Here is a 25057-nt window from a genome sequence, read left to right on the forward strand (position 1 = left end):
TATAAATTGATTCAATATATTTATTAAAAATCATCACAGTTGTATAAAAGACAATACCACTTGAAAAAAAAAATCACTCACAAATTTCCTCAGTTAAATTTTTATATACGAAATGCCGTCAGAATTCTCTTATACATACATACATACATATGTAGTACTACGGTTTTGACTGTTGTAAAAAAGTGTTCAATCTTTAATCTTTTGTAACTAAAACTGAAGATATTCAACCATCCACATAGTACCGAGTACTTCCAATAACTGGGTAACTTCCAGTTTATTTACTTATATAGTATACTTTAGTACTTATAAACTCCTATTAACAATATTTTGAGCTACTAAAGTGTCAATTACGTTAAATAATTTAACAGTATCGGACTGTTCAAATAGGCTTGGTAGATTATAACATTGTAAGCAAGATATAAATTAAGAATAGTTATTTATTTTTAATAGCAAAAAAACATCAGCTATTCTGTAGACATATATTTTTGTTTTTGCAAATAATTTGTCACTCAAATTTTTACAAATCGCTGCTAAATTTTTTGTCTAATTAGTTACTTTTTTTTCTAAAATTTATATATTTCACTGTCTCAAAGTACTTTGTATGTGTGTGAATAACAAAATCCAAGTATATAATTAATTGTAAAATACTTTAAATTATATTAAAAAAAATATTTAAAAATCTTTAAATAGCAAAATAATTATAAATAATTATCGTTTTCGTTTATAGATTTTAGTTTTTTTTTCATAATTTCTTTTTTATAAATGTTAGCATGTCAAACGAAGAAATGTTCATTGTACAGCACCAACAACACCAAATGTAATTAAATGCAATAATATTCATGTTCCAAGCATTTTATTGCACAATTTCTTTCTGTTTACAGTTACTTATAGACACATGTACATATGTATGTATATTTTTTAATTTTGTCTCCTACGAATTATTATTAAAACGCTGTCATTAAAGTACATATATGTGGGTACAAACATTATAGTGTCACAAAAAAGTTTAAAAAATATTCGTTACGTTCAAATTTCTTGTGGTCTTGTACTATATATGTAAATGTATAACTGCTGTATATAGTCTCCAACAAAGATATATATAAGTAGAGCTTTGTTTCTCATCTTACTGAAGACAAAATATACAGCTTTTATTTCGCTTTTTTTTTTTGGTTTTTAACATACAATTTAGATTATGACCGCAACAGTGGAAACAGTTTCCGAACAATTGGATTTAGCTTCCATCCTGCCGGCGGATAGAGCTATAGCACGTTCTATAACGCTCTCCGATGCAGATGTTGGTGAGTTGTAAACTAGGAACACGCCTAAGAGACTCCCTCCCACTCACAAAGAGAGAGTTAGATAATGAGATATAGGTTGTCGAAGAGCGTATTATAGAGAACAAAATTTTAAATTGCATACACAATGTAAACAAAGAGAGATAAAAGATTAAAAATATGTATTTTACACTTACATTATATTTGAACCGGCTTTGTTTCATCAAAATTTTTCTCAATCTCTTAACTTTACCTACAAATAGTCATATGTCGAATTGTGCTGCGGAATTTTTGATATATTTACTTTAAAGCAGAGTTCTAGAGATGTTCAACCCCTTCCCTTCTCCTTTTCAACAGGTTCACAGGTGAAAAAACATATCAATCCATAAATACAGATACCGTTGTGTGCTCGAAGAAACGAGCAGTTCACTTTAGTATCCATATGTGCTCACGTTGGTAAGAAACAGGTACTGCACTCTTTCATTGTTAGTTTGCTCAGCCCGTAATATTTAATCCAGCCAATCTCTGTGTTGTGGGTCCGAATCCCAACATTGCCAAAATTAAAGTATAACATAAAGTTTTTTCCGATAGCGTTTATTGTTCACAAGTTGGCTTATAACTTGTGGGACCCCTTAGTTTATCGAGTAATAGCGAAACTTTTTTCATCTCTTCTCTTTCGTTTTAGGCTAACGCTCAATTGATCCACGCGATTGAAAATTTCCAACATCCCTACGCACACCTCATAAAAACCGAAAATATTATTTCATAGTACCCAAAAAGCACTCCACGTCATAATAATTTTCTAGTTTGCGAATTATTTCATACTCATCTCTTTCTCCTCATAGGTAGTGCCAATGTTAGCGTAACCAGAGCCTCAGTGCTTGGCGAAAATGGCGGAGCAAATGGTAGCACTGGTGGTGGTGTAGGAGAAAATGGCAGCGTATCCGATGAGGAGGAGGAAGAGGAAGAGGGTGAAGATTTTTGGCATACTTCGGTTGGTAAATTTAAATTTACATTGGATCAACTACCACAAACACTACAATATATACACCAGCTATTAACGGTGAGTTAAATTTTTATACGCGTTCCTTAAAAGAAACATTTAGTTATTTCTTCTTTTTCACATTTAGGAAATTCCCACTATAAAGAAACCTGAAATTCTATATTACATTCTACAATGTCTAAATGTAATGGCACTCCATGGTGACGCTCTAGCTAAAGCGGCACGCGAATATCGCGGCTTTTTCATATGGTGTCAAGAAAATCTACTAATTAAAAAGTTAGTTACATTTGTACTTCTCAAAGGAAGTGCACAACATTTAAATTATTTTCCGTTATTTCCAGCCTTTGGGGGCTTTGCATCGCCGAGCATTCCCACATCTGCCAAGCAAGCGTACCACTACTGCTACATTGTATCACACTCCCACTGGGCTCGGATGTATTTTGGCGTGTCGTGCAGGAAGCATTTCATGACACCGATTGGCGCATCCGATTCACAGCAGTTGAGCGAGTTACCGTAATTACCCGTTTCATGGACTCGACCCCCTTACGCACCGAAGTCGGACTGCAGACGGCGCTCGCTACCGCATTTTGTCATCTGATCGCCAGCATGGACGACATTAATGTGTATGTGGCGCAGCGGGCGACCCTCTATATTGGCACCATACATGACACGGCAATTCGGTCACTCCTCTTTTGCTTGGAATCGCAATTTGATTTGTTTATCGTAGACCGACCGGTGGTGCTGCAATCCGTCTACCAGTTGCACAACTCGCTTTCGGATCGAAAAATCCTCACCTGGGAGTTCTTTTTAAATCGCTTCGATACGCTCTTTGTGGAGGCGCAAATTAATTTGGAGAAATGTGGTGATATTTCATATTTGCGTGATTTACGTAATTCGGAGAATGGCAGTGAGGCGCTATCGTCTAAAATATTGAAAGCGCGTGAGGCATTGAGCCAATCAGACACCAGCGGTAGTATGGCAAAAACGCTAAGCGCCTCGTTTGGTACTAAATGGCCGTACAAGCGCACTATGTCCGCACCGGCAAGCATGATACCACGTCAAGACTCCAAATTTAGTACGTATTTAAGTGAATATTTTAATACCCAACTGTGATGTGGAAACTTATACGAACATTTTCTTTTCTTTACTGCAGTGCCTGAGAAGGAAAAGATTTACAGTCGCCAAATATCTGCGCCCATACTCAAGCGGAAAACATCACGTTTCGGTTTGGGTCAGTTTTTAGGCTCTAGTGGCAACCAAGCTAATGTTTCTAGTCATAGTTATGTAACCACTAGTCATCCACCCACCCAATATCCCCGTGCCGGCCACGCCCACTCCCATCCACATGCTTACCCTCATACCACACAACCCACAACATCTTCGAAACATCATTCCACAGCTGCGGCTGCCCCACAACCCTGTCCCATACATAATCTCGCAACATCCGCGTCACATAGCAATTTCTTCTTCTCCTCCAATTCACCATCCACTTCCACCAACACTTTTGTTGCGCATTTTGCGCATTTCACCGGTAGTAGTGCACATCCACCACCAACATCACAACCACAATCTATAGCTACAATATCAACGTTAGCTTCCTCAGCATCTCATAGTCAGAGTCATCAGTATTTAGTACATTGCGTAGCGCCCACACCTAGTCAAACGTTCACAGCACATAGTCCACTGCCGACGTTGCGGGAAGCAGAGCCGCCGCAAACGAGCGTACAAATGTTGTCAACACAAAAGACGTCACTACCTCCACACCAGCCGCATCACACCTCCTATCATTCACACTTTCAAAAGCATCCATCCGCACCGAATCTGTTGCCACCGCCATCGGCAACAGCGGCCCTCAGTCCCAGTCCCACAACGACCAACAATCCGTTGCTTCACTGCACTTGTGGCGTTGCTTCAGGCGGTGTTGGTGCTGTTGCTGGTGTTAGTGGTAGTGGCGCCACCACCGTAAATGCGCCTATATCGGCATCGGCTCACCAAGGTAGGTTGTAGTGCATGCCGTCCCCACCTCCGGTTTCCCAGTAACAGGCGAAATGTCACTGCGTTTACGAATTTCTGTTTCTTTTTTTTTGATGGGCATTCGTTCTTATCTTCGTTTTCTTAATTTTCAATTGGAATTATGTTGCGTAAAAGATCGTGTTATGAGTGTGTCGTTCATATGAATTCGACCATAACTCTTTAATAAAAATTAAATTAACAAGAAATTATCAGGATCTCATTCTGTACAGATTTTATAAAAAGAATTAGAAATACTCTTCAAATACTTGGTCAGAAATCATTGTCCAATTGCGCGTTATGAACGACATACACATTTACATACTGTGTCTACAATACCCCATGCAACCATTCTCGATGTTTCTATGTCACTATCTTCTCTGATGTTCCTTGTTCATCCTGAAAACTTTTAGTCTGTATGCTATCATTTATATAGCCCTTGAACTACTTTGACTACGCAATGTAATTATTATATATGTATGTATTACGCGTTCTTTGATATTACTTTATTTTACTTACATGCGGCGATATACATATAAGAAATGTTAATGCAGATGGGCACCTATAATCTTTATAATTCCATTATTGTATCTTTCACCCGATATTGCCGTGCTCCCCGATTATATTCATACTATAGTATCATAATAAGTGTTATCAAGCAGGCAATACCTCTTATGTAAGGAACACTCTTCATGTCAATGTCGATACTCATCCAAGAGATCCTTTAGGCTCGTTCAAGGAAGTCGATAAAACGACTTCTGGCGCTAGCAAATGAGGTTGCAAATAATAATCCAGAAATTTTGTGTCTAGGATATTTCGCAATATCGAATGTGTGACTTACTTAGAATATTGCTGACGCCTTCAAAAATTTTAATTAAAATATAAAAATGATTATCTGAAATATAATATACAAGCTATACCCAAGGAAAAACAGCTAACCCCTTTTTAACAACACTGGAGGGACTTTTCGAGAGGTAACTGTAATATTCGATTACCCGGGTAGTTGGAACTCCCTTCTTTCTTTTTGGATGCTTTAGTTTTCATGTTTTGAAATTTAACTGGTCGACCCGTACCATGGACTAACAACACGTTCTAATATTTTGTCCACGGTTTTATTTTTTATCATTTAAGTATTCTTTCTTAACTTTTTGTTACAAAGGATGTATATATGAGCTCTTTCTATTACTATATTTTATTTTAATTTTCGTACTTGGTGTTCAATAACTCATTAGTAAATGTCTCATCTCATATTCATACGCATGCTTGGTCTCATTTGGTGTCTAACGGTTGTAGTACGAGTATATTAATGTCCCATTCTTCTTACTTGAAGTTGTACTCGCTTCTTTGCTGAGGAGCTCAACTAGCTCGAAGTCTTGAAACTAAGTTTGCTCTGCGACTCAGTGTTTCAAGCTAGCAGATTAATTAATTATGTGTTGTTCTTCTATAAAGTGCCAAATCAGTGTGTACTTCTGTACTGGTATGTATGTATTTCCATAAGCTTGCCTATATAAATATGTATACATATATGTGTCTATATACTGATATACTATATGATATGTACAATAACATTGATGTTTAGTTGGATTATTTAAAGGAGCTGTAAATACAAATGTGTCTATAATATGACTCTTAAACTCTGGTGTCATCCTACTTGTATTTGAAATTCCTTAAGCCCCACAGAAATATAAAAATAAATCAATTTTCCTCATATAGACGGACATATTCACTCGCTGGGTGGCATTAATGATGACAACCTTATTGGATTGCTAAGTCGCATTACCGAGCTGGAAGAGTCCGATCGGGAAACCATACATTTGCTCGTTTTTCTGCTAATGCAGTTCATGTCGCGCACCGATCAGGCATTCCCCTCGGAAGATAAACCGATATCCAAGACACAAAATATTGTACTCAAACATTTATTTTTGCTTTTGGGTCACAATCAGATTGACAAAACTTTCCACACAACGCCGGAGAATCTACGGTAAATGAAGTACACGAGATCTCATTTTAAATCAAGCGTTTACGATTTCTCTTGCAACATTCACTCAGTGTTTCAGCGGTCTTCAATGCATTCCTCGCAAATCTACCACAAGTTTTGGATCAAAACCACTTGATTGGCGGTCTTATACTACCTTCGGTAATGCAGATCATATTGTACGCACCAAATCCCAGTAATACGGCTGCCGATTGCTATCAAAATTTGGTTTTCAATTATTCACTTTGGTATTTGGAGCAATATCCACGTCGAAATTGGATGTTTACTATACTGGTGGTGCTCTACAAGTATTCCTACACTCAACCACCGTACAGCGCGTATGTGATTTCGGCAATGCGCATGGTTATGAATAGTTTGCGTAATCATTTCCATCAATGTCGCCGCATACCGACCACCACCATATTGGATATACAAGGCACATCGCGTTCGCGCGACGTTAGTCAACCTTCTTTGGGTACAGATCCCGATGAGAAAGATCCTAGTCCACCAGCCAGTCCAATGTTTCCTTCGGAAGGTACAAGCGCCGCGTCAAAAAGTAAAGGCCAAAATGTCGCTTTCACACCAAAGCTACAGCATGCATTCCGCAAGTACAATGACTCTAGTTTGGAGGCGGATGAGACGGAATCTGAACTGGTGGCAATACCGGAAAGTGATTTGTCGGACAGCACATTGCATGGCAGCAGTGCACCGGTAAATAATTTGAAAGTATTTGATTTGATTTGGCAAAGATGAAATATATACTCGTACAATTATTTTTGCCAGGGTTCTTTTGACGATACCGTACACTTTGAGGAAACATCGTTGACAAAGGGCGATATGCAAAGAGCACGAACAGCGCGTACCGTTGACTATGAAGAGGTGAAGAGAATGAAAATACATATGTATATTTGTGTAGAAAATTTTAAAGTAAATATTCTTTTTAATTAATTAGAAAACAACAAAGGCACAACATAAGTCGTTAATTACTACCAAAACTGGAGACACCTACACTACGAAAATTCGAACTACCGGCGGTCAGGAAGCTGTTAGTACCACTGTTGTTACCACACAAGCGCGTCATAGTCTCCAAGAAGGTGTGCGCATGATAGTTACCCCCCTCGTAGGCAGTGATACGGCTGCCGAAACCGCCATTGTTAGTCCACCAGTTGATGTGCACCGCGCTATTACAGTCCGAAATAAATCGTTAGATAACGCTGCCACTTCGACCTCGAAGATGTTTGCTGCAATTGCAACAAACCATCTTAAAGCATTGGGTGCCCTACAAGATATACAAGCCAAATCTAGCGATAGTAACTCTAAATCACTGACACCCACTAATGGCAATCGCTCGACGAATAGCAGCACTGAGAACTCGGGCAAGTGTCCACAACAACTACCACCATATACTTCTCAGCACGTACAAAACCAACAGCAGCCATCACATCATCCGCCTTCTCATTTAAAAAAGCCTATTGGCCGGCACAAGACTATTGTCGAATGTAGTGCTGGCACTTCGTCCTCATCGACTGGCACGGATGACTCACGACTCAGCGCCAATCACAAGAAACCAGCCGGCAAATCGCTAAAGCGTTCGGACAAAGCATACGGCTCCCCCGATTCACCGCTCTCCAAAATGAACGTCATGCCTAATCCAGTCGATGAAGTGGACACCACAAAATTACCAGCACCAAAAAGTATAGCAGCCCTCGAAATACCCACGCCAGAACGTTTACTGCCAATTGGCACACATGAGTCGATTGGTGGCTTAATCGACCGTTTGCGCGACGGTCTCAACTTACCGGATATAAGTCATTTGAAACAAGATAGCCTCGATGTATCAGACAGTACTAAAGATGACATAACACCCAGTAGTCGTACTACATCACCACGTCGTCTCATCAAACAAGTAGCACTGGAATCGCCACCAAATGCGAGCATTACCGGGCAACAGGATCTGCATTCTTCCATATTAAAAAGCGTTACACAAGAGGTGAAGACAACAACCAGCGCTACGGTTACTGCAAGCACAAGCGGTATGCATACAGCAACTAAACCAGAAGCTCCTAAACGTCCACGTCAGAAATTGGCTCCCTTCAATATGGACGCTAGTGCCATGCCGGATATACGTTCACGCTTCGCTGGTGCATGGCCACCGCCACCATATCAACCCGCTGAAGAGCTAGACGACGATCTGGATGATGGCATTGAAAATGGTAATGGTCATATTAGTGCAGCAACGCAGCCGAATCGGGTGGTAAGTGTGATTTTGAATTCGATTATCCTTCATTTACTTTTTCTTAGAATTTTAAGATAATAAGCACTGGGGACGTTGCGTTTATAAGCCGTAACGAGCTCTATTAAACTTCCATTTTGAGACCGACGTGATGTTACATGACTAGTCTTTCACCAAACTTTAGTCCCTTCGTTCTTATAACTCTCGACTATCTTCTTTTGCAGAGCACTAGACGCGTTGGCGATTATACGATTTGTGACCGTTGTAGCGACTGTGGTGCCCTAATCGAAGAGTATACCGACGAGGATATTGGCATACTGATAGTAATATTAGGAACTTTCATTCATCGCGAACCGGCAATGGCAGCACCGTTTCTACCTGAGATACTGACCATAAGCTCAAGGTGAGTATATAAATTATGAATAACATGTCTATTAATATTATCAAAATCTCGTCACTAGAATCTGCTTGACATCTACGCACTCCTGGCAGGGCGAGAATGGACCGGCATTGGTTTGCAGCGCTCAAGCTGTGTCGCTGCAATTCATACGCTGTGTTCTGCATCAGCTGGCACCCAACGGTATTTTTGTGCAAGTTTTCCAAACTCAAGTGAAGAGTAAGAGTCATATATACTACAATACATACTCACAAATGTATAAAATTAATATTCAATAATCTTCACACAGTGAAAGTGCGCCACAACTCGTTCCGCAGTATTGCACGCGCTCTACAGGACTTTCAGGAGCTCAATGCCACACATCCAATTTATATGGTCTGCGAATCACTACAATCGAAGAAATCGCTACCGGTCGAACAGTTGCCGGTGATCTTTCGCAACATGGCCGAGTATTTGCATTGTGTGCCAACGGAACTGACCACCGGTCCAGGTGTTTGGCAGCAGGCCATGCAAGCAATGGAATCGCTATTGCGTCAAGTAATCGTGTTGCTACCAAATCTGGCAAATCCCGAACATCTGCTCGACATAATGGTAGCCACTTTGAAGATGAACATTGTGCCAAAGACACTACTTGATCCCTACTCGAAGATAATTGGCTTTTGCGTGCAGAATACGAATTTAGAGTACCACTCTTTGTATGAGCTGTGCACACTCAATATGCGTTCGTTTTCCAAGGATCGCGATAAGATGCTGCTCTGTCGTCAATTGATTTTCGAGTTCGTACAGGCATTGAAGTTCAAAACTAATATACCCGATAACAACTTGTTGATGATTATCGGCTTTGTGCTGCATGATGCTGGTGGTACGCTGCCGCCGGGCACTATAGCTGGCTTGCCAGAGACTCCGCCACCCTTGACTACGAATGCTGCGGATTGTATGCGGCAGTACGTCAACGATGTTATAGATTTCCTAGCCGACTTTCACACACTGAGTAAAATTAAGGTGACTTCTACTTACATATGTTTCATTCCGCCAACTCACAAATTCTCGTACCCTTTAGAACTTCACAAATGGACAGATACAAAATGGACTTGGCGAAGACACGCTGGGTGGCGTTTTGAAGGGAGCTGTAGCACAATACCTTGCGCTGGAAATGTCACGCGGCAACGCACGTGACAATAAAAGCAGTTCACGTTACTTGCCCTGGTTAAATAATGCACCCTCGTCGCTACAACAAGGGTGAGTTCTAATAAAGATTCCCGCAGTCATGCAAGTGTCGGCTAAATATCTGTTCACTCTCGTTCCATAGTCCCAAAGAATTCACGGAATGCGTTGGCCACATGCGTCTACTCTCCTGGCTGCTGCTCGGCTCACTTACACACTTGGCGTTAACACAGCGCCGTAATGAACGTCACGCCATACCCATACCGCCACAACAGGTACCACCAACCGTACCACCGGCAGCAGTGCATTACCAGCACCATCATCAACAGCCCAGCGGCATGGCATCATTTGCAATGCCTGTCTCTCAGGAGTCATCTTGTCACATTGCCGATCACATTCAGGTGATTTTTGCCGGTTTCGCCGAACAGTCGAAAACATCGGTGTTGCATATGTCATCACTCTTTCACGCCTTCACCCTGTGCCAGCTATGGACTGTGTATTTGGAGCATGTTGCACGCTCCTCCAGCAATGCAGAAGGCAACACCATGGGCGTACTCTTTGAGTTTTGGGCCAAAGTTACACCGTGTATTTTGCAATTGGTTTCGCATGCGCGTCCACCAAAAGAGAGTTCCGGTAGTGGCATCGGTGGTGCAGGCATAGCCGATTTTACTCAGAACCCAAATGCAAAAGTGAGTTAAAATAGATATTTTGTTATTGCAAATAGTCGGTTATTCTAACAATGCTCGTGGAAAGGGTTGTTATATAAGTAGGGATTGCGTTTGAGGGATTGCGGAAATAGGAGTTTAACCTGCCTCAAAATTCAGACAGCAACTGAGGTCCGAGTTCAAGAAATATTTCAAACTTTTCGTCTGTTGGTGTGTAAAGAAGTTGGTTGAAATGGGTCACGTTGAATTGCGAAGAGGAGGCTTCTTGTGATGAAAGGGCGAGTGAAGATTTTTGATTGAATTAGATTTATATGATGCCAAGGACTGCCAACGAGGCAATATCTCTCAAAATTGTTTGGGAAACTTTTTTGTCACTACCACAACAACCACAAATCGGATGACAGAAAATACAAGATCTGGTGCAACAAGGTCACTTGTGTCTAGTGTTCTTGTGTTTCGAAATGTCACCAGTCTTTCCCCTGTTCTGCTATTTCGAAAACCATCTTCACTACTTATATTGTAGTTATTCATATCAATATCAACGGAGATTGTTAAACTCAGAAGGAAATGTCGGAGACCCTAACGTATGAATTATAATATATACCTATGTAATTAAGTGACGAGCTGAGTCGATTTAGCCATGTCCGTCTGTCCATCTGAAATTTTGCATACGTCGTTTTCTCCCCAAGAAGCGGCTGCTGAAGCCGTTACAACGAAAACAACAACAATCAGTATAGCATATATACCATACAAACTGACCGATCATAATCAAGTTCTTGAATGGAAAACCTTTTTATTTGACGAGATATCTTCTTGAAAATTTACTTCAATTATTATGCAAGGGTAACGATATAATTTCCGAGCATTTTTTTTTAGATTGGACCATTGTAGTATATACATGCCTAGCTGCCATACACACTTACCGATCAAAATCAATTTCTTGTCAGTAATCTTTTGTATTTGTGAAGGGTATTATAGCATCGGTGCAACTGAAGTTAACTTTTTTTATTGTTTTTATCTTAAATTATTTTAATTTAGCTTGTACGGCAATATCCCCAATTTATAATATAAATTATATTCATATTAATTTTTTATTTATTAAACAGAGTCCCAATGCAAAGGTGAGTTAACCCTATATAATTTATCTATTTCTTTGATTTTACAAAAATGTCTTACAAACAACAATTTAGAAATATATTTTATACACTCCATTACCTTCTTTTATATTTTGTTTTTATAAAAATTGTATTTTCTTTTATAAAATTTAATTTTTTTCGTCTTTTAAAATACTATTATTCAATTTTATTTATTACACAGCATTTTTGTATAAAAAAATTTATATTAATAAAATAACAATACTTTCAGCTCTCCGAAATGGTGAATCTTCATTTTCTTAGCCTTCTCGAAGCTCTCAAGGAAACTAATTCAACAATTTTAGGCAAACTTTTGCCGCTATGGAGTCCTGTCTTGTCCTCACAAACACAGGTGAGCAATGTTTTTTAACAAAAATAAATTTGTTCTCACAAAAATGTATCACACACAACTTCAATTTGACAGCTGTCTAAAACGCTACACGTACGATTGCAAAATGTACGCGATAATGCGCCCGACTATGAGGAGCAACAAACACACCCTTCGGACGCTTTGCTCAAATGGCTGCAACGGCTGCAATTTAAAATGGGCCAAATCGAGCTCCAAGCCTCAACAGCAACGCAATTTTATTCCATCTAAAATATATACCAACTATGTGTTATATTAGAAATTCTATAGTATTGTATACTTTATTGAGACCAGAGCCCAGCTTTTAACAATACATACATATATAAGTAGAAAAATATTAATTGTGTTTGCTTAAAAGCTGCACCTTAAAGTCTTAATAACTTAAGCGAAATCTTAAATGTTACATAACTTAATTACTTAGTGTCTACATACATACATAGTTGTGTTGTTGAATGTTGAACCTTGAAACTTCGTTTACAAAGAAGAGATTAATAAATTACGTTCAAATTATATAGATGCTATTATTATTTATAGTGAGGCAACTAATTGTAGATCGTATATGTAACACCGCCACCAGACTTTTCCTCATCTAGTGGATCATGTACCTCATCGTCTTCGTTGAACTTTTGTTCACCTTCGATATGCACCGATGGTGTACGATATGTAGTGAAAGCAGCTTTAGATTTCAGCTCTTCCTTTGTAGGCAGTTTCAGGTCACGTTGTTCAAGACGCGCTATACGTGCAGCCAAACGTTCCTCGGCTTGTTTTTCCTGCAAAGCCTATAAAAGATTTAAGTCGTGGTTTGATAAAGTACGTATAATAAAAGACAAAATTGTACGTACTTTTAATTTTGCCAAATAACCGACTTGTAACTCCACCGAATCGAGTAATGTCAGCATCTTTGCGCCACTGTGTTGTATAAGAGGTGGTGTTGCAGCAGTAATTTCCCAATACTTGCCCTTTTTTCGTAGGCGCTCCTTTGCTGGATCGTGCACATCTGACACAGTGGTTTTGTAAGGTTTGAACTTTTCGCGGTGTGGCGCTACTTGCAACTCCGTTTTCGCAACAAGATAGCGTACATGTTCCTCCACCTCCGTTAGTGCCGGCGTGCTATAGAAACCATCTTTACTAATTGAGCTTACTTTTGAAGATAGAGTTTTGTCATTAATGTGCTGTATATTTAATATTATATGTGGTAAGTTATCGCCGACATCTATTTCAACAATTTTGGCATCTACAACTCTATTTGCTTCAAGATCTGTTTTGGTTTTTTCTTTGAGTGCTTTATCTGTTTCAGTGAAATTCGTTTTCGGACACGTTGAAACTAAATTTTCAGATTCTGCTTTAAAAGATTCGATCTCAGCTAAATCAGCTTCTGTTATTAACATAGGCTCGGGTGGTAGTATTTTTGTGCGTCGTTCGTGCATTGTACGTTGGGCAATCACGCGCAATGGATCTAACTCTACTTCGTCATCGCTATCTAGTATATCGTCTGTTGGATTAACATTGTGTTCACCATTTAAGTGGCCGTTCCACTCCAAACTGTTGAGTACATCTTCCCCTTTAGAAGCTATATTTAACTCTGAGAACATGTTTGCCGCTTCATCAATATTATTTCGTCGGTCAAGTTCTTCAATTACTTTGTTGTAGAAATCTGCTATGCGTTTTCCTTTATCTGGCAGTCGTTTTAAATTAGTTCTGTAAAAATAGTAAATTTTGATCTCTCATTGTATGTATACAATTTTTGTACTTACTTATTTACCAGTAATTTGCCTTGTCGCTCCTTCAGATCTAACAATTCCAAACGCGAAAGTTTCTGCAGATCTTTAACTGAATTATCTTGTTTAATAGTCGGTGCAATGGCGGGTATTCTATTCATAGGTGGGCGACTTATTGTAGCCATTTTATATAAATTTTTAATTCGAAAATTATATTCTTTTAAAGCACAAAAAATTTAATTTACAGCAAATACTGCAATTTATCATGTATGAGAAGTGTTTTCATAAAACCGTGATAGAATGTAAACAGCTGGTCGTAGTGATGCTGCCAATATGCTTATTTAATTTTTGTGTTAATTCATCATCATCAATTACTATAAAATAATTTATAAAAGAAAATTGATATTGAAGTATTAAAAATTTCACAGTAACTATTAGTCCAGGTACTGTACAAATAATATATAATTAGTCATCCGGTTAAATTCGTTGGACCGGTCAAATTCGTTTTTTTTTTTTTTTTTTAACGAATGAACCGGATAATTAGCAGGTATTTTTCTGTGTTTACTAGGCCGGTAATTTTTTTTAAGGGCCTTATTTAACGGGCGAATAGCAGAAAGGAGTTTGATTGAATTATGAAATATTGTAACCGGATAAATAATTACAAATTATTCGTACGGTAACCGGATAAATAAATAAAAATTATTCGTACAGTAACCGGATGAATAGAGTCAGCCTAAAAATTTAAACTATAATACAATAATATTGAAAGTTATTGTTTGTCTTTGTTTCATACACAGATGTACATATGTAAGTAAACAGTAAATAAATTAAAATTTGCAAATCGTATGTAAATTCTTATTAGAATCTTTCTGTCTATAAAATTGAGACATTTGTGTTGGTTAAATTGCATCAGCTGCACTTTAAATTTTGACATTTGCCACATTGCCTTGTCCAATTGCTGGAGTGCAAATATTTATAACTTTTAGCAATTTCATCAACTTTTTAACAAATTTTAATCAACTAAAGGTAAATAAATCACTAAATATATTTTATGCAGGTAAACTAACAGCACGTTGTTTGTATCCTTAAATAGAAAAATGACAGGTCAAGAATTGCTAACACAATTCCAGTCGCTTGGCATGAGCGAACAAAAAGCCAAAGAAACACTAAAGAATGCGAATGTGACAAAAAATTTGCAACTTGCACTAGCTGAAGTGAAGGGTGCTCCACTCGGCGAAGGTGTTGGTATGTTGCTTTATCACATGGCTAGTAAAATTAAGCCGCAAATCGCTCATGAATTGCCATTAGTCACCCGATACATTGTTGACCGCAAATTAGATACTACTTTGAGAGTGGAGGCAGCACTTGAATATTTATTGAAAAATGTTCAGAAGAAAGGAGCGTCTGTTAATCTAAAAGAATTTTTTGAGTTTTGTGGAGTAGGTGTGGTTGTAACTCCGGAAGAGATTGAACGTGTAGTGCAAGAGCAAATAAAATTGTGCAAGGATACCCTGCTGGAGCAGCGTTATCACTTCAATGCATTTAAAATTATGCAAGAAGTGCGTGCACAACTCAAATGGGCTGATGCGAAATCTGTCAAAGCCGCGATTGATGTGGAGATATTTGATTTACTCGGTCCAAAGACTGAGGAAGACCTGAAACCACCAACAAAAACTGAAAAGAAGAAAGAAAAAACAAATTCGGCTACTGTGACGAAGACAAGCAATGGACCGACATCAAATTCAGGAAATGATACGGAAAATAGTGATGGCGCGAATACTATTGCTGAACTAATGAAAACAAAAGTACATTTTCATGCACCCGGTGAAAATTATAAAACTGATGGTTATGTGGTAACAGAGCACACTGAACGGCTTTTGAAGGAACACCTAAGAAAGACGGGTGGTCGCGTACAAACACGTTTTCCACCCGAACCTAACGGTATTCTTCATATTGGCCACGCAAAAGCCATTAACATCAATTTCGGCTATGCAGCTTCGAAAGGTGGCATTTGCTACCTACGTTATGATGATACAAACCCTGAAAAAGAAGAAGAGAAGTTCTTTGTCAGCATACGCGACATGGTTGAATGGCTGGGCTATAAGCCTTACAAAGTGACGTACTCTTCAGACAACTTCCAACAGCTGTACGACTGGGCAGTAGTGCTTATACACAAAGGGTTGGCATATGTATGCCACCAGACAGCAGATGAAATGAAGGGATTTACCCCAAAGCCTAGTCCATGGCGTGAACGTCCCATTGAAGAATCATTGCAGTTATTCGAGGATATGAAAAATGGAAAAATTGATGAAGGTGCAGCAACACTACGCTTAAAACTAACCTTAGAAGAAGGTAAAATGGATCCAGTTGCTTATCGCATTAAATTTATACCTCATCACCGTACTGGAAATGACTGGTGAGTCTATTCACTTTCGAACTTATTATTTAAAGATACTATACATTTTCTCATTGATCTCATAGGTGCATTTATCCAACATATGACTACACTCACTGCCTATGTGATTCTATCGAAAACATTACTCACTCGCTTTGTACCAAGGAGTTCCAATCAAGACGTTCTTCTTATTATTGGCTTTGTAATGCGCTGGAAATATATTGTCCAGTTCAATGGGAGTACGGACGCCTTAACATGAACTACGCACTTGTATCAAAGCGCAAAATAGCTAAACTCATTACCGAACGTATCGTCAATGATTGGGATGATCCACGGTTGTTCACCCTGACTGCACTACGTCGTCGTGGCTTTCCCTCGGAAGCGATCAATAACTTTTGTGCTCAAATGGGCGTCACTGGCGCTCAGATATCAGTTGATCCTAGTATGCTGGAGGCGTCAGTGCGAGATGTGCTTAATATAAGTGCACCGCGAAGACTTGTGGTGCTGGAGCCACTTAAAATAACTCTCACAAATTTCCCATATGAAAAATCCATTGAAATAGAGGTACCTAACTTTCCGCAAAACCCTGAATTAGGAAGCCACCGGATAGTGTTGGATCGTGTAATTTATATAGAAAGAAGTGATTTCAAAGAGGAGCTTGAAAACGGTTACCGCCGCCTGTCTTTGAATCAATCTGTTGGCCTGAGACATGCCGGTTTGGTTATATCAGTTAAAGAGGTGAAGCGTGATCCGCAAACTGGAGCCGTGCTTGAACTTATTTGCGATTGCATAGCTGCCGAAAAGGCAGAAAAACCAAAGGCATTTATACAATGGGTTTCTCAACCTGTGAAATTGGAAGTAAGGCTTTACGAACTCCTTTTCAAGCATAAGAACCCAGAAGACTCAAATGAAGTACCTGGTGGGTTCCTTTCTGATATAAATCAAGATTCTTTGACTGTGTTGAAAGCATATGCTGATCGAGCTTTGTCTAGCGTGAAGGTGTACGACAAATTTCAATTTGAACGAATTGGATTCTTCTCAGTAGATCCTGATACTACAAAAGACCGTATTGTTTTTAATCGTACAGTGGGTTTGAAGGAAGATGCTGGCAAGAAATGATAAGCAAACTTAACAAGTCTTCAATAAAGTCGTGAAGCTTTTAAAAAATAGAAAAACCACTTGAAAACTTGAACGCATATTGTTGTTGTTGTTGTAGTTTAGTTTTTTTATTACAAAATCTATATAAGCTTACAGCATAAATTTTCTTTTATTTCTTTCCCTCCACCATAATGATGTGATACCCGAATTTCGTCTTTATGGGAGGATCTGTATACACCGGGTTGTTTACATTCGATATGGGCAAAGCGAAAGCCGCATCTTGAAAAGGTCCCACCATGGCACCACGAATTTGCCATCCTAAGTCGCCACCTTGTCGCGCCTTATCTTCACTGTAAGCGGTCGCTACTTCGGGGAATTTTTGACCAGCTTTTAGTTTTTCTAAGGCTTCTAATATTTTTCCTTGTTTTTCACACAAAATATGCCGCACTTTTACTGCATTTCCGCCTTTCTTTTCCTTCCCTGTGTAACGTTATATTATAACTAGCAAATAATTGAAATATAATGTATAAATACACCTTTGTCATCACCGGATGCGCCACCGCCTTTTTTGCTTCCTGATCCTTTGTTATCCTTGCCGCCCTTTGCATCCTTTTTTGGTGGCATTTTACAAATTGTTTATTTCTATACAGCTGACGATTATTAAAAAGAAGAAACTTGTAAATTGTAGGCTTAATCTTCTTGTTGACAGCTGACTTCGAACTAAGTTGCCATATTACGAAAAATATATATAGTTTAATGCAGCGAGAATCCTATTCAAAAATTAATCTACAAAGTGATAATAGCATTAATAGAAGCTGCAACAAATATATTTCTATTATTTCTTGAACACTTTAGATATGCAAATTATTAAAAATAGTAAAAGTCAGAAAAATTACCAATCAAGGTTTAACAATAAAACAATATTCTTTCCAACGTCTATGTACAGGCTTAAAGCTACATTGACGGCATGCTCTGCCTGTCAAATTTTATTTGGAAACACGTTCTTTTCGGTATATGTTAGTCTCTTATTTTTTAATTTCAATTAAGAAATTTGAAAGATGGGTACAACAAAAAAATTAGAAATCGATTTAATTCCTGAGGATTTGGAATTCGGAGTGTTCTCCAATGATGAAATAAAGAGGCTTAGTGTTGTTAAAATTATTACTGGTTTAACATTTGATCCTCTTGGCCATCCTTTGCCCGGAGGCTTATATGACAACTTAATGGGTACATATGGTCGACGAATGGAACCATGTGGTACTTGTTATAACATGCAGGCATGTCCTGGACATATGGGCCATATTGAGTTAAACGCACTAGTGTTTAATCCTTTCTTTATAAAACTAGTACAGAAAATGTTAAGTATTTTTTGCTTAAACTGTTTCAAGATACAACTGAAAGGTATGTATATTCATTAACAAGCAATTTCAAAATATTTTAATTTGAATATTGAAATTTTCTTTGCAGCTCATGTTTGTGAAGTGCTGACTTTGCAATTACGGCTCGTAGACGCGGGGTATATTGTTGAAGCACAAGAACTTGAAATATTTAAATCGGAGATAGTGTGTCAAAACGAAGAGCGTTTGGTGAAGACTGAAGATGGAAAATACATACATCCTCGGATAGCGGCAATGTTTGAGCTGTTAAAGAAAGGTATAATAAAATATATTTTTTTATCTAGAGTATACAATATATTTATGTCTTTAAATCATAGGAGAGTCTAATGCGTGTAACAATACAAAAACTTCATGTGGAATACGTTCGGCTCTGGTTCATGCTGCTCTTCAACGTGTCCCTTTTAAAAAATGTATACATTGCGAAAAACCCTTGCGCAACATTCGTTATTTGTATCGAAAACTAGTTTACTACATTACAGCAGCGGAAATGAAAATTTCGTAAGCAATATTTATATTATTTTTATTAAAATCCAATAATTTTATTTTTGAAAAACGTCTATTTAGTATGCCGGAAACACAACAGACAATGGGTCAAAACAAATCAATTTTCGCTGATGAATGCCGAAAGTTTCTGAGACAAATATATGAAAACTATCCGGATTTGTTAAAACTGTTATTTCCTCTACTGAAATTAAATGCAAGTGGAAATGAATCGCCCGTTGATATCTTTTTCATGGATACTATACCAGTAATACCGCCTAAAGCGCGTCCGCCCAATATATTACATAATCAGATTGTGGAACATCCACAAACAGGAATTTATAGAGCTATAATTGAAAACAATTCAGTTCTACGAGTGGTCATGAAACATATTAAAGGGCTGCGAGAGGAGCTTACAGAGGAGGCACAACGTGTATATGAAACCACACGAGGCAAATCATCTTATGAGAAATTATACAATGCTTGGCAAACGCTACAAACTTCGGTGGATTTATTATTGGACATAACAGCTAGCAGAGATTCTCCATCGAATCAAGGGCTTAAACAAGTTTTAGAGAAAAAAGAGGGCTTAATACGCAAACATATGATGGGTAAGCGCGTTAACTATGCAGCGCGTACTGTTATTACGCCCGATCCAAATATCAACGTTGAAGAAGTCGGCATACCAGATATTTTTGCTCGCAAGTTAAGCTATCCTGTGCCAGTAACACCATGGAACGTCACTGAACTGCGAAAAATGGTTATGAACGGTCCCGACATTCACCCTGGGTAAGTAAAATAATTTAATATTTAGATTCAGCGTCAATAAGTTCTTAATTTTTCTACCAGCGCAAATTATATACAAGATGAGAAAGGCTACACAACGCTCATACCAGCAGATAATGCAGCAAAGCGTGAGAGCATGGCAAAACTACTATTCAATTATCCTGAAAATGGTATTAAAGTCGTGCACCGGCACGTTCTTAATGGTGATGTGCTCCTGCTCAATCGACAGCCATCGCTACATCGACCATCAATAATGGCACATAAGGCACGAATTTTGCCTGGCGAAAAGACATTTCGGCTACACTATTCCAATTGTAAAGCGTACAACGCTGATTTCGATGGCGATGAAATGAATGCGCATTTCCCACAAAGTGAAGTAGCAAGAGCAGAGGCTTATAATTTGGGTATGGGAGAGGAAACTATTTGATTACCGTTAATGATATATTTGTTGCTACTAAACTCAATTTCAAAAACTCATTTGTTTTACAGTTAATGTGGCAAGTAATTATTTGGTTCCTAAAGACGGCACACCTTTGGGCGGCTTAATTCAGGATCATGTTATATCTGGCGTAAAATTGTCAATTCGTGGACGTTTTTTCAATAGAGAAGACTATCAGCAACTGGTGTATCAAGGCCTCTCACATTTACGCGAAAAAATTAAATTGCTACCACCAACAATACTTAAACCGACGGTACTTTGGTCTGGAAAACAGGTAAGCTTTTTTCTTTGTTGTTGTTAAGACTGAAATGAATCGAAAGTGCTAGCAATTTGTAATCTATACAAAAACTTGATTTAATGCGTTCAGTTTGTATGGCAGCTATATGCTAGAGTGGTTCGATCTCAACAATTTCTACGGAAATTGTAGAGCTACCTTGAACAATAATATATGCTAAATTTTGTAAAGATATCTTCTCTAATAAAAAAGTTTTCCATACAAGAATGCGATTTTGATAGATTAGTTTGTATGGCAGTTATACACCATATTGGTCAGATCTGAACAATTTCTTCGAATATTGTAACTTTGTTTTAGACAATACTCTATGCGAAATTTCGTGAAGATATCTTGTCAAATAGAAAAGTTTTCCATACAAGAACATGATTTTGATCATTCAGTTTGTATGGCAACTATATGCTTTAGTGGTGCGACATCGGCGATTCCGAAAAACGAGCAGTTTCTTGGAGGGACAAGAATGTGTCCAAAATTTCAGACCGATATCCCAAAAACTGAGGGACTAGTTCGCGTATATACAGACAGACGGACATGGTTACATAGACACAGCTTGTCATTTATATATACACTTAATAGGGTCTCCGACGTTTCCTTCTAGATGTTACAAATAATATATTATACTTTGTTAAGGGTATAAATATGTATGCTACTGCTAGTACAACAACAACAAATAAAATCAAGAATTATCTTATTTATTGCTAAACAATTTTGTTTACTTAGGTCCTTTCGACAATAATTATTAACTTGATACCGGAAGGCTACTCACGCATCAATCTACATACACAAGCTAAAATCAATTCAAAGGTAAGCAAAATATATGAAGCAATCCTAAGCATTGCATACAATCGAAATATTATTATTTTTTAATCATATAAGCAATGGATCGTATCACCAGCACACGAAGCGGCTTGTGCACCCCTGGGCGGCAGCGATTTATGTGAAAGCAATGTTATAATTCATAAAGGCGAACTGCTTACCGGCGTACTCGATAAACAACAATACGGCGCAACAACCTACGGTTTAATTCATTGCATGTATGAGGTAGGTGTGACTGCTATAGGCACATATATAAAATGTACTGAACTCAATAATTTTGACAGTTGTATGGCGGTGAGGTCTCCACCTGCTTGCTGACGGCGTTTACGAAATTGTTTACAACATTTTTGCAACGAGAAGGATTTACGCTGGGTGTACAAGATATATTGGTTACAGCCGAGGCGGACGCACAAAGGCAAAAAATAGTTAAGGAATCACGCAAGGTGAGTGCATTTGCTTTGGAGGTGAAAACAACAGTCATACCCATTTTTTTTTTAATAAGTATAGGTTGGTGACGCTGCAGTTGCTGCTGCATTAGAGTTGGATGAGATACCATCGCTTGATGTGCTTGTTGAAAAAATGGATGAGGCGTATGCAAAAGATGCCAAATTCCGTGTTATCTTAGATCGCAAATATAAATCGGCACTCGATGGTTATACCAACGATATAAATCGTACTTGCTTACCCGGTGGCCTCATATCCAAATTTCCACAAAACAATTTACAATTAATGGTGCTCTCCGGCGCAAAGGGATCTATGGTGAACACTATGCAAATATCATGTTTATTGGGACAAATTGAATTGGAGGGTAAACGTCCACCACTCATGATATCTGGCAAGTCATTGCCGAGCTTCACATCCTTTGAGACGTCACCGAAATCGGGTGGATTCATTGACGGCCGTTTCATGACCGGCATACAGCCACAAGATTTCTTCTTCCATTGCATGGCGGGTCGTGAAGGTCTTATTGATACTGCTGTGAAAACATCGCGTTCGGGCTACTTGCAACGTTGTCTTATCAAACATCTCGAAGGACTTAGTGTTGGCTATGACATGACTGTGCGCGATAGCGACAACAGCGTTGTACAATATCTATATGGCGAAGATGGATTAGACATACTCAAATCAAAGTTTTTCAATACTAATTTCTGCATGCAATTTTTGGCGCTCAATTACACAGCAATCATTCATTCAAACGAGCTGAAAAACATCAAAGACGAACAGACACTCAACAAGATTGCACGACATGTGAAGAAAATACGAAAATGGCAAAATAAACGCGAAGAAAGAAACATAACGCATGAAACGAATAGAATACAGTCGGCCTTCACCGATTTCTCAGCCGATGCACCAACCAAAGCGAATGCACTTGAGGTGAACCCTAAAAACGGACGCAGCATGGATTATGCATACAAACGAAAGCTTTGGCGTAAAGCTGATGTCGAAACAAAAGAGCAATATGAAAAGTCAAGCGCGCGTTGTCCCGATCCCACAACATCTCTTTACAGACAGGATAATTGCTACGGAAGTATTTCTGAGCGTCTAGAGAAAATCGTCGATGAATATATGAAAAAGTATCCAAATAGTAAAGCGGCAATTGACGACATAATATACTTGAAAAACATAAAAGCATTGGTGTCGCCGGGCGAGCCAGTCGGCTTATTAGCCGCCCAGTCGATTGGTGAACCTTCGACGCAGATGACACTGAACACTTTCCATTTCGCCGGTCGTGGTGAAATGAACGTCACGCTCGGTATACCGCGTCTGCGTGAAATTCTCATGTTAGCGTCGGCTAATATCAAAACCCCTTCGATGGATATACCAATAAAACCGAGTGAGGTTAAAAGAGCCAATAAACTGCGTATTAAACTGAATCGCGTTACTTTAGCGGATATATTGCAATGTAAGCTTAACATAAAAAACGCTACGCGAAAAAGGTGTATAAATATATTTATTTATTTCAGTTGTTAATGTGAAAACTAAACTGGTTCTTAAGCCTGAGCGCGCATACCAATACAAGCTACGCTTCCAATTCCTGCCACATGAAGCTTATCAGAACGATCTCTGCGTGCGACCAAAGAAGGTGCTAAAATATATGGGTGAGGTGTTCTTCAAGCTATTGTTCCGTTCCGTTATAAAGTCTTCAAAAAGTAAATCATCTATGTAAGTTGCTGATATACAATGCATATATAGTATATATTAAAGTGCATATGTTTTTAGCATTGATATAAATGAAGAAAAAGATGGCGGAGATAAAAATTTAGATGAAGATGAATCTAGAAATGAAATAGGTGGCCAATCCAAGAGAGGAAAAACAACGAGTGCTATCGAAGTAGATTCGTCGGATGATGAACAAGCTGTAATATAAAACCCACATTAATATATACGAGTTATGTACATTAACATATTTGCCGTATTATTTTCAGAATGATGATGATGACGCGACTGGTCGTAAATTTAAAACACGTAAGCAAGATGAAACTGAGTATGACGATCCCGAAGTTTTGGAGGAAATTAAAGATGCTGATGATGACGATGAAATGGGTGATGCAGAAAATGATGACGACGTTAATGAAGATGTAGGAAAAACCGATGCAGGTGATGCTATGGTGGAAAAAGTGCTCAGCAATGAGATGGTTCAAGAATATTCATATGACAAGGAGCTGCATCAGTGGTGCAAACTTACGTTTCATGTAAGTATATTTACTACTACAACAGTACGAAATATATTTATATAATTATTCTGATGAAAATTTCAGCTAAGCATGAAATACAAAAAGCCTGATATATCATCGATTATACGAGAATTGGCTGGTAAATGCGTTGTGCATCAAGTGCAAAATATTAAGCGTGCTATCATTTATAAAGGCGACAATAATACGCAATTATTGAAAACCGACGGCATAAATATTGTTGAGATATTCAAGTACAATGATATTCTAGAATTAAATCGCCTTTATTCCAACGATATACACGCTATTGCCAAAACATATGGCATTGAAGCAGCGGCGCAGGTCATAATTAAGGAAGTGACAAACGTTTTCAAAGTTTATGGCATCACAGTGGATAGACGACATCTCTCATTAATTGCCGATTATATGACGTTTGATGGTAGCTTCCAACCGCTTTCACGTAAAGGCATGGAACACTCCTCCTCACCATTGCAACAAATGTCATTCGAATCCTGTTTGCAGTTTTTGAAAAATGCTGCTGGCAGTGGACGTGCTGATGAGCTGAGTTCACCGTCAAGTCGGTTGATGGTTGGCTTACCGGTACGAAATGGCACAGGTGCCTTTGAGTTATTAACAAAAATTTGTTAAAAATTACAACTACAGTGAAAAATTTATATAAAATCAATAAAACACCTACTTTGTAATATATACACTTGTTTAAGTAGTTTCCTTACGTTTTGCAA

The 25057-nt window shown here is 38.3% G+C and overlaps 5 protein-coding genes across 21 annotated transcripts in view; 3 read left to right on the forward strand and 2 right to left on the reverse strand.

The window, feature by feature from the left end:
* The window catches only part of unc79 (UNC-79 domain-containing protein), a 28072-nt gene extending 15341 nt beyond the window's left edge, over positions 1-12731 (forward strand). For 9 of the 15 annotated variants that reach the window (XM_070107242.1, XM_070107258.1, XM_070107251.1 and 6 more), the window contains 17 exons: positions 1190-1298; positions 2120-2337; positions 2405-2553; positions 2619-3352; positions 3431-3508; positions 6001-6268; positions 6337-6973; positions 7046-7141; positions 7215-8516; positions 8720-8898; positions 8957-9111; positions 9182-9894; positions 9953-10131; positions 10202-10745; positions 11828-11842; positions 12087-12206; positions 12279-12731. In XM_070107242.1, the coding sequence (XP_069963343.1) occupies positions 1190-1298; positions 2120-2337; positions 2405-2553; positions 2619-3352; positions 3431-3508; positions 6001-6268; positions 6337-6973; positions 7046-7141; positions 7215-8516; positions 8720-8898; positions 8957-9111; positions 9182-9894; positions 9953-10131; positions 10202-10745; positions 11828-11842; positions 12087-12206; positions 12279-12452 (5670 nt within the window). In that variant the 3' untranslated portion in view covers positions 12453-12731. Of the gene's footprint in view, positions 1-1189; positions 1299-2119; positions 2338-2404; positions 2554-2618; positions 3353-3430; positions 4274-6000; positions 6269-6336; positions 6974-7045; positions 7142-7214; positions 8517-8719; positions 8899-8956; positions 9112-9181; positions 9895-9952; positions 10132-10201; positions 10746-11827; positions 11843-12086; positions 12207-12278 lie in introns of all 15 variants that reach the window. The other 6 variants (XM_070107247.1, XM_036373502.2, XM_036373507.2 and 3 more) reach the window with 3 other exon arrangements.
* Polr2M (RNA polymerase II subunit M) lies at positions 11919-14250 on the reverse strand. Of its 2 annotated transcripts, XR_011395577.1 has the most exons (4): positions 13976-14250; positions 13064-13919; positions 12658-13000; positions 11919-12448 (listed from the first exon to the last, which is right to left on the reverse strand). XR_011395577.1 is itself a non-coding variant. In XM_014234081.3 (3 exons), exons 1-3 carry the CDS (start codon positions 14122-14124, stop codon positions 12764-12766), a joined length of 1242 nt encoding a protein of 413 aa, XP_014089556.1. In that variant the 5' UTR covers positions 14125-14250; the 3' UTR covers positions 11919-12763. The 2 variants fall into 2 exon arrangements, 1 of the variants encoding a protein (XP_014089556.1); XM_014234081.3 differs by having other exon boundaries at positions 11919-13000.
* Positions 14251-14805: 555 nt separating this feature from the next.
* On the forward strand, positions 14806-17526 carry GlnRS (Glutaminyl-tRNA synthetase). 2 transcript variants are annotated; one of them, XM_014234085.3, is made up of 3 exons: positions 14806-14965; positions 15033-16355; positions 16421-17526. In XM_014234085.3, exons 2-3 carry the CDS (start codon positions 15037-15039, stop codon positions 17451-17453), a joined length of 2352 nt encoding a protein of 783 aa, XP_014089560.1. In that variant the 5' UTR covers positions 14806-14965; positions 15033-15036; the 3' UTR covers positions 17454-17526. The 2 variants fall into 2 exon arrangements, with proteins under 2 accessions (XP_014089560.1, XP_069963394.1); XM_070107293.1 differs by lacking the exon at positions 14806-14965 and having other exon boundaries at positions 15015-16355.
* Positions 17527-17532: 6 nt separating this feature from the next.
* LOC106617092 (peptidyl-prolyl cis-trans isomerase NIMA-interacting 4) lies at positions 17533-18147 on the reverse strand. Its single transcript, XM_014234087.3, has 2 exons — positions 17969-18147; positions 17533-17912 (listed from the first exon to the last, which is right to left on the reverse strand). Exons 1-2 carry the CDS (start codon positions 18054-18056, stop codon positions 17602-17604), a joined length of 399 nt encoding a protein of 132 aa, XP_014089562.1. The 5' UTR covers positions 18057-18147; the 3' UTR covers positions 17533-17601.
* A 264-nt stretch (positions 18148-18411) lies between these two features.
* On the forward strand, positions 18412-25022 carry Polr1A (RNA polymerase I subunit RpI1). Its single transcript, XM_014234076.3, has 14 exons — positions 18412-18833; positions 18900-19085; positions 19147-19327; positions 19394-20098; positions 20159-20499; positions 20585-20808; positions 21547-21630; positions 21703-21867; positions 21927-22085; positions 22150-23545; positions 23607-23805; positions 23863-24001; positions 24069-24335; positions 24402-25022. The coding sequence occupies exons 1-14, from the start codon at positions 18491-18493 to the stop codon at positions 24960-24962; spliced, it is 4950 nt and encodes a 1649-aa protein (XP_014089551.2). The 5' UTR covers positions 18412-18490; the 3' UTR covers positions 24963-25022.
* Positions 25023-25057: the final 35 nt, after the last annotated feature.

This window comes from Bactrocera oleae, chromosome 2 (genome assembly GCF_042242935.1).
Source record: "Bactrocera oleae isolate idBacOlea1 chromosome 2, idBacOlea1, whole genome shotgun sequence".
Lineage (NCBI taxonomy): Eukaryota > Metazoa > Arthropoda > Insecta > Diptera > Tephritidae > Bactrocera > Bactrocera oleae.

What these genes read in the sequence shown, in the direction of transcription:
- LOC106617092 (XM_014234087.3), bottom strand. Translation starts at nt 18,056, where the DNA reads ATGCCACCAAAAAAGGATGCAAAGGGCGGCAAGGATAACAAAGGATCA. An exon ending in CGCATCCGGTGATGACAAAG is followed by an intron (nt 17,913 to 17,968) that starts GTGTATTTATAC and finishes AACGTTACACAG; the next exon opens with GGAAGGAAAAGAAAGGCGGA.
- Polr2M (XM_014234081.3), bottom strand. Translation starts at nt 14,124, where the DNA reads ATGGCTACAATAAGTCGCCCACCTATGAATAGAATACCCGCCATTGCA. An exon ending in GGCAAATTACTGGTAAATAA is followed by an intron (nt 13,920 to 13,975) that starts GTAAGTACAAAA and finishes CTATTTTTACAG; the next exon opens with AACTAATTTAAAACGACTGC. An exon ending in GTTATTTGGCAAAATTAAAA is followed by an intron (nt 13,001 to 13,063) that starts GTACGTACAATT and finishes AATCTTTTATAG; the next exon opens with GCTTTGCAGGAAAAACAAGC.
- Polr1A (XM_014234076.3), top strand. Translation starts at nt 18,491, where the DNA reads ATGGGTACAACAAAAAAATTAGAAATCGATTTAATTCCTGAGGATTTG. An exon ending in TAGTTAAGGAATCACGCAAG is followed by an intron (nt 22,086 to 22,149) that starts GTGAGTGCATTT and finishes TAATAAGTATAG; the next exon opens with GTTGGTGACGCTGCAGTTGC. An exon ending in CGTCGGATGATGAACAAGCT is followed by an intron (nt 24,002 to 24,068) that starts GTAATATAAAAC and finishes TATTATTTTCAG; the next exon opens with AATGATGATGATGACGCGAC.
- GlnRS (XM_014234085.3), top strand. Translation starts at nt 15,037, where the DNA reads ATGACAGGTCAAGAATTGCTAACACAATTCCAGTCGCTTGGCATGAGC. An exon ending in CACCGTACTGGAAATGACTG is followed by an intron (nt 16,356 to 16,420) that starts GTGAGTCTATTC and finishes TTGATCTCATAG; the next exon opens with GTGCATTTATCCAACATATG.